Below are 7,498 nucleotides of genomic sequence, written 5' to 3' on the forward strand. Positions count from 1 at the left end.
GAGAGAGAGAGAGCGTGTGAGATTCAACCGCCCCTCCGCGCGGCAGAGCCAGAGAAGTGTACTGCTGTGCTTCCGGATGTTCAAGGGGACCAAGTGAGTGCAGAGATGTTGTGGTGGACATTATCGTGCGTAATTGTCGGGATGTTTGCAATCTGGCATGTATCAGAAACTAAAAGCTAAAGCCACATAATCAGATTGAGTTCTGAAACTGTGTGTGTGTGTGTGTGTGTGTGTGTGTGTGTGTGTGTGTGTGTGTGTGTGTGTGTGTGCGTGCGTGCGTGCGTGCGTGCGCGTGTGTGTGAGGAAGTGAATGGGGTCAGTGGGGACACAAAAGTTTTTAGGAGCCTCAAACGTCGAAAGGATTCAGTCATTACACTAGAAAACAACACATGAAGAAACACATCAGAGTGGAGAATGAGCAGGTGGTGCAGCTCTGTCTGTCATACAGCCTTATGTTTTGCATATGGATAATAATACATCTCTAAAGTTACTGTCAACCATTCACTGTGACCCTAATGCCCCCTGGTGGATACAGACAGCACTACAAGAGACATTTACAAAGGCCCGTTTTTAGCTTTTTGGGGGCCCTATGCAAGATGCTGTTTGGAGGCCCCTATTGTGTCAAGCTATGATTCTAAACCCTTTAAGATGATCTGTGGAGATGCTCAGTCTGTTTCCCTTTAAAAGGAAAACAAGCTAGATTTGTGAATAGTATAAATTAAATTTACTTCAAGGTTCTTTTGAATAAAAAAATACTACATCAAAAACTTAACTTTACTGTAGGAATAGAGGCAGGTTTGTTCAAATTAGCAAACTACATTGTCACAATAAATATTGTGATAAATGTGGCAAAGACTGAGTTGTCACAACCACAAATTACATTTACAAAATACGATAGGAGAGAGAGATAGGACAATCTTAAAGTTTTATTTTTAAAGCACACTTCACATTATAGGCCTATACAATGACAACACACTAAACTTAATACAATAATCATAAAAACAATCCAAAAGTAATGTTACTCTGGCAAATATTTAACAATATAGGAGGTCTATGGCTAAGAGGCGACACCCACCAGACGACGATATCGCAGACATAGCAGAGATTTTCCCAACAACACACCCTCCCTCTCAAAGTGTAATGTTACTGAGCTACAGCAACAAAATGAGCTGCAGCCTGCTATAATCCGACACGACGGGCGTCACTTCAGTCAATCAGATCCACAGCACAGTCCATTCAAATGAAAATTTTATTTTAGCTCTTTCGTAAATCACACACTGTATAATGCTGGGTTTATTTGCATACAAACAATCCTAGCCACAACCTATTCAGCATTTATTGGCAGTATATAAACATTTAATAACTGGGTTGTAATGTTATGTAGATATAAGCAGGTACATTTTTAGATAACAGTGTTAATTATAATAAACATTATAATTCCATTTATGAAGCACCCATAACTGCATGTTGGTGTATACACAGATAAAGAATGGCAGTTTTATGAATGGGTGCAGTCACACCAAATCTTACCCACAATAACACTGACCCCCCCCCAAAAAAAAAAAAAAAAAATAAAAATACATAATGATAATAATAAATAAAAATAAATAAATGAAGCAGTGTTTTAAAAAATGAAAAATTCTTTGCAATGTGAACATTTAGCATTTGAAGAAAAACCAAAGGAACCTTTGACCTAAATCTATAAAATTTCACAAAACACTCCAGCCTCTTCCTTGTTCTTTAATCATTTCTGTGGCTGCACAAAAGAGTCTTTTTCAGCAGTCAGCTTTACAGAATAATCCTTTTAATAAATCCTTTGATTCCAAATTTTCCTTGCATGTGCCTATACATATTTTGGTATCAAATGCAACCTACGTCACAGAGGTTGCAGGTTGAAATGATTGGTTATAAATTTTAGGAAGTCTGTCTTTAATTGCACCACTGCTGATTTTCCATCGCAGTGTAGAGAGGTTACACCGGGGGGTGGGGGGGAGGGGGCGCTGTTGAGACTTTTCAAACGGATTTAGTTGAGTGAAATTGACAGTTGTTTTTTACGGACTTCACTAAATTCAGTCACACCGCAGATAATGTGAGAGTTCAACACTGACGAGACGAGAGGAAACAAGTCAGCGACATGGCTCAGCAGGTAGAGATCTGAAGTGATGTGCTGTTGTTGTAGGATAAGAGTGATAGGTTGTTTTTTGTTTCTTTGTTGTTACTCTGCATTGTTTTCTTATTTTCCAGCTAAACAACGAAGAAGGGACCACATTAATTCCTCCGCAAAAAGTTGCTGGAGAACAAAGAGGTTCAATGATATCTGCGTCTTTCAATTTTATCAATTCCATCATAGGATCAGGAATCATAGGTAGGCTGAATATTCACTTCATAATAGCCTACATTATATTGCTTAACTAAATAAATTCAATCATAACCAAACCGTAGTACGAGTATTACAGATTTCAAGCGTCAAGTTATTGATTATTGAATTTATTGAGTTCAATAATCAGTTGCAGTTGCTCATTTTTGTGCAACAAGGAGACGCTTTCATACCGCTGGAGCGCTTGCAGTGGTAAACCCTCCGTATCATATGACTAGCGCCTGTTGGCCCCCGATCTCCCTTTAACTCTTTCATCCTCAAAAATGACCCAAATCCATATGCACATCATTCTCTTCAAATTTATCCAACAGATTGATTGATTGTATCTGTGATACTTTTTTTTGTTTTTTACAAGACAATACAAAATCAATTTGTGGCGAACTTTGTTTTTTGCTGCAAACATTGTTACAGTGCCTTTAGGCTAAAAACCATATTAAGTATGTAAATTAATTAAAATAAATTATTCTGTACAGTGCCTTGTTAACATACCCCCTCAGACTTCTTTAGTATCATTAGTTCCATACATTGTTTCTTACATTAAAAAGTAGCTTGGCTGTTAATGTGTCATTATGTTCTAAAAATGTCTTACAGTGTCATTTTCTTGAATCCGTGCAGAATGAAATCTAACACTGTGTCTTCAGCTGATTTCTTCATTTACATGCAGCATTGCCCCCAAAATTAGCATCCTCAAATATAAACATCTATAAACTTGTGATCAAGAGAGCGGATCAATAAACCCAGCTCTGACTCTGTGTTCACTGTAGAGATACTGTATGTCAGGGTCTTTGTGTCGTTGATTTCCTACTGTCAGAGGGTCTTATTCAATAATGTACCATGAATGTTGTGTTAATTGTGTGCACATTTATGCTGTGTAACCGCTTGCATTCTTCACATCTTTGATTTCCACGGTACATTCCTCAGCTGCAGCTGTATGCTGTTTTTTTTTTTTTTTTTTTTCTTAAACCAGGTTTACCATATGCACTGAACCAGGCAGGGCTCCCGCTTGGTCTCCTGCTTTTGATAGCTGTTGCGCTCATCACAGGTGAGTATATTGAGAAATCAGTGTTATTATGAAAATGCCAACTGGACAAATTGATAACATTATGTTTGCATTTCATGGCAGACTACTCAATCATCTTATTAATCAAAGGAGGCAACCTGTCAGGCACAAACAGTTATCAGTCACTGGTGCAAAGCACATTTGGTTTCCCTGGATTTCTGATTTTATCTGGACTGCAGTTCCTTTATCCTTTCATTGGTAAGCGGATTAAAGTGCAAGTAGCAAAGTAGCCCAGAGTTGAATAATATATCAAGTTACATAGCAGCATGTTATTTCTAATTGTCAATGTGGCCTGAAAAGTCTTTTATATTCTCTTTATTCCATTCTATGTTCTATGTCTTTTGACTTTTAGTTCAGTCTAAATAATACTGCAGATTAATATGAGCAATACAATGATGCTTCACCTCTGTTTTCCTCCTCAGCTATGATTAGCTACAACATCACAACTGGTGACACACTGACCAAAGTATTTCAGCGAATACCAGGAGGTATGCTGCACATAGTTTATTCCGCCTCAGATAAAAGCTTTAAATAAGATTTAAAGCTCTTTAGATAAAGTATGTTTCAATAAAAACCTGCAGTGCATATTTAAATGCATCAGATGTTTCATTTATCTGTTGTGATATCTTGTGTTTGCAGTTGGTACAGATCACATACTTGCAGAGCGTCACTTTGTGATCTTGCTTTCGACCCTTGTATTCACACTGCCTCTCTCACTTTATCGAAACATAGAGAAACTTGGGAAGGTAAGGTTGATTATGAGGCATTTGTTAGTGTAATTTGGTGATTTCGAAACTGCCTGTAAAACATTCATGTATGTTACCAGGTGTCCCTCCTGTCAATGGTGCTGACACTTACCATCCTCGTCATTGTAATCATCAGAGCAGCTACCTTTGGACCCCAAATGTATGATTCCTGCTAATTTGCTAATCCATTGTGGTTTTAGTTTAAATGTTCCTGTGTGTGAACCATGGTGTTCTTTTTTTAATGAAAACCAACTAAAATGCTATTATAGAAACATAATTATGTTTTTTTTCTGTGTTTCTTGATGACTAAATATGAATATCACCCTCTAGCCCCCCCACAGAGAATGCATGGGCATTTGCAAAGTGGAATGCAATTCAGGCAGTTGGCGTAATGTCTTTTGGTGAGTCTGTCTGCATGCTGATGCTGATGATGCAGATGCCTGATATTTTAGCAATTATACCTGTAAATATTAGACTTACTTTTGTTAGGATGTCAGAAAGCATGCTTCCAATAGGATGGTAATGTTGCTCTACGTCTGTAGGCAATCATTTTCTTACATGTCAGCAATAAAAAACTTTGCTTAAGCGGGGAAATGTTAGAGCTGTATGTCTGACAGCTCGTTTTGGAATTTTTCTGCCGCCTAGTGGCCAAAAATCAATTCCTGCAACAGTAATCTAATGTCTTTAAATTGATCCTATCAAAAGATTAAAGCCTCAATGCACTGTATAGTCCAGTCAGCATAAGACATGCAGTACAGCTTGACTGTAAAGAGATCAAGGCTATTAATTTAGTTAGATCACTGTCTAAATATTGTTAAGCCTTTGGTAAATCGGCGCACAACATCTCAAACAACATCTGTTGTCATCGCTGTCTTATGGAGACTCTGCCCATCACTGCACACTGAGAGTAGAGAGCTGGGTCTTTTCCAGTCCATCAAGAGCTTCACATACGTTGTGGTGAAAATTATGGCTCTGAATCAAGTGCCTTGATGATAATAGCTACTGCGGCTACAAAGGGGGGCCATTTAGATGGGGACGTGCATGCTCTCAGGACATTACAGTGGAGTTTTGCCTGGAGTTGGCAACCTCTCAATCCCAAATGGAATGGATATGCTCAATTTACTATCAAATCCAAAGTCATGAAATGCTTGAAACTGTGATGTTTTCATCTGAATGGAGCAATATTTTTGAATGTTTTCTGTCTCTTTAGCCTTTATATGCCACCACAACAGCTTTCTTATCTATGGTTCCCTGGAGCAGCCCACACTAGCTAACTGGTCTCGAGTCACCCACATCTCAGTTGGTTCTGCCTTGGTGATCAGTGCTGCATTTGCTGTCGCTGGCTATACCACCTTCACCGGCTACACACAAGGTCACAATACAAAATGTACAGCAGACACTAGTGTGACAGATGTTTGTTTTTTTTTAATTATTATTTTTAATACCACAAATGTATTTTGATCTCAAATTTCCACTTCTCAGGAGACATATTTGAGAACTACTGCAGAGATGATAACCTGGCAACGTTCGGTCGCTTCTGTTTTGGCCTTAGCATAATAACCACATTTCCACTGGAGTGTTTTGTTACACGAGAGGTAAGTAATACCCTCTCAACCTCAAACTTAAACAGTTAAACATTAACATATGTTAGCTTTATTCAGAGCTAGAGACGTGGCTTTGTTAACAAAATGAACAAAAAGAAAACGTGGCACTTTTCACCCAGTTGCTCCTAAAGCGCTAACAGCACAACAGTGTCAGCCTAGAGACTAGTTACTGGGTCCTCGTCAGGAATTTGTGTCTTACCCTTTCTCAATGTGCAAATACAATGCTAATTGGAGTCATATTTCCATGCAGACTAGGAGTTATTCATTTTCATATGATTGTTAATCCTCTCAGGTGGTATCCAAAGTCATTTGCAGTCGAGATCTTTCAAAAGCTGAACATGTGGCCATAACCTTGTTCATAGTTGCAGTTTGCACATCAGTATCTTTGGGCTATGACTGTCTCGGAGTTGTTTTGGAGCTGAATGTAAGCCAAACCCACTCAGCTATTCTTTGCCTATTTACTTGTGTTCATTTATCCATGTTAATGAAGTGTTTGTTTTCATCTTACTGGCATTTTCTTCTATCATGCAGGGTGCTCTGAGCGCCACACCTCTGATCTTCATCATTCCATCGGCATGCTTTCTCAAACTCTCCCCTGGCCGCTGGTTTCAGGGGGAAAACTTGATACCCACCATCTTGATAATACTTGGCTTATTTGTCATGATCACCGGGCTGATCATGACTGGCCTTTACCCTCAAGACTGTTCACACGGTGTGGAGATGTTCTACTGTGCAGACGCCAACATCTCTAGCACTGTACCACCTGTATGAAAGGAACATTAAATAATTATTTACAACACACCTTACACTACACCGCAAAAAAAAAGTAGTTTTAATCATTTGTTTTTGTAGTTTGAGCTTGGCTGGTTAGTTTCAGTGAAGGGATATCTTAATTCTACAGATTGCAGTGGTATTTTGGACAATATTGTGCTACCAATGTAGTGGCAGCAGTCTGGGGAAGGCCCTTTTCTGTATCTTAAAGTAATGATTCTCCCAGTTTGGATGTAGAAGCACTTCAAACGCATCAAACACCTTTTAGATGGGCTGAAATGTCAACTGTGAGCCAGACCTTACTGCCCAACATCAGCGTCTGAAATCACCAAAAATCTTGTGGCTAAAGCAAAATCCCCAAATCCTATGGAGAGCCTTTCCAGGAGCAGCACATTAATGTCCAGGCTTCTGGAACAAGATATCCAGAAAACACATATGCGTGTAATGTTGATGTGTCCATATGCTTTGGTCATATATTGTACAAGGACATTTAATTAAATGTAGATAGTTATCTAGTTAGTGTAGTAGTTCTTTTGGGATGTGTTCTTTATTACTTTTGACTATTTGTATCACAGGGAAGGGGAATTGGTCGTTTCCATGTCCGGCCACACGATGTCGCTGTAGACAAATGAAACACTTATTAAAAGGAAGTTCAAAACAACAGCCCTGATGTCTTTTGATTCGACTTATTCCACTATAAATAGAGTGGGCTTGTGTTGTTTTTGAAGACATGGGTGTATTGGCTCGTTGCTGTGTGTGTTCTTGCCCAGATGAAAACTTGGACAAGATACCGTTTTGCCAAACGCCTCATCGGGATCCTGGAGGGAAGGTAAACTGGATCTGAGAGACGCCCCACTTCTCTCTCCAGCTCAGCGTTGCTGTGCGGGGTGTAGGAGAGAAGTTGGCAGAGTTTTGCTCGGTGTTGGGGGGGTGGGGGGAC

At 39.2% G+C, this 7,498-nt stretch overlaps 1 protein-coding gene across 2 annotated transcripts; it reads left to right on the forward strand.

The window, feature by feature from the left end:
• The first annotated feature begins 2,013 nt into the window (after positions 1 to 2,013).
• On the forward strand, positions 2,014 to 7,330 carry slc38a11 (solute carrier family 38 member 11). 2 transcript variants are annotated; one of them, XM_056389394.1, is made up of 12 exons: positions 2,014 to 2,146; positions 2,245 to 2,365; positions 3,345 to 3,419; positions 3,501 to 3,635; positions 3,860 to 3,925; positions 4,077 to 4,183; positions 4,264 to 4,343; positions 4,514 to 4,584; positions 5,394 to 5,555; positions 5,666 to 5,778; positions 6,080 to 6,211; positions 6,319 to 7,330. In XM_056389394.1, exons 1-12 carry the CDS (start codon positions 2,135 to 2,137, stop codon positions 6,556 to 6,558), a joined length of 1,314 nt encoding a protein of 437 aa, XP_056245369.1. In that variant the 5' UTR covers positions 2,014 to 2,134; the 3' UTR covers positions 6,559 to 7,330. The 2 variants fall into 2 exon arrangements, with proteins under 2 accessions (XP_056245369.1, XP_056245370.1); XM_056389395.1 differs by lacking the exon at positions 6,080 to 6,211.
• Positions 7,331 to 7,498: the final 168 nt, after the last annotated feature.

Source organism: Seriola aureovittata, chromosome 11 (assembly GCF_021018895.1).
Source record: "Seriola aureovittata isolate HTS-2021-v1 ecotype China chromosome 11, ASM2101889v1, whole genome shotgun sequence".
Taxonomy (NCBI): Eukaryota; Metazoa; Chordata; class Actinopteri; order Carangiformes; family Carangidae; genus Seriola; species Seriola aureovittata.

Bases quoted from the DNA above. Each gene is read 5' to 3' on its own strand.
- slc38a11 (XM_056389394.1), top strand. The intron at 4,184-4,263 runs GTAAGGTTGATT...GTATGTTACCAG, and splicing joins ACATAGAGAAACTTGGGAAG to GTGTCCCTCCTGTCAATGGT. The intron at 4,344-4,513 runs GTATGATTCCTG...ATCACCCTCTAG, and splicing joins GCTACCTTTGGACCCCAAAT to CCCCCCCACAGAGAATGCAT.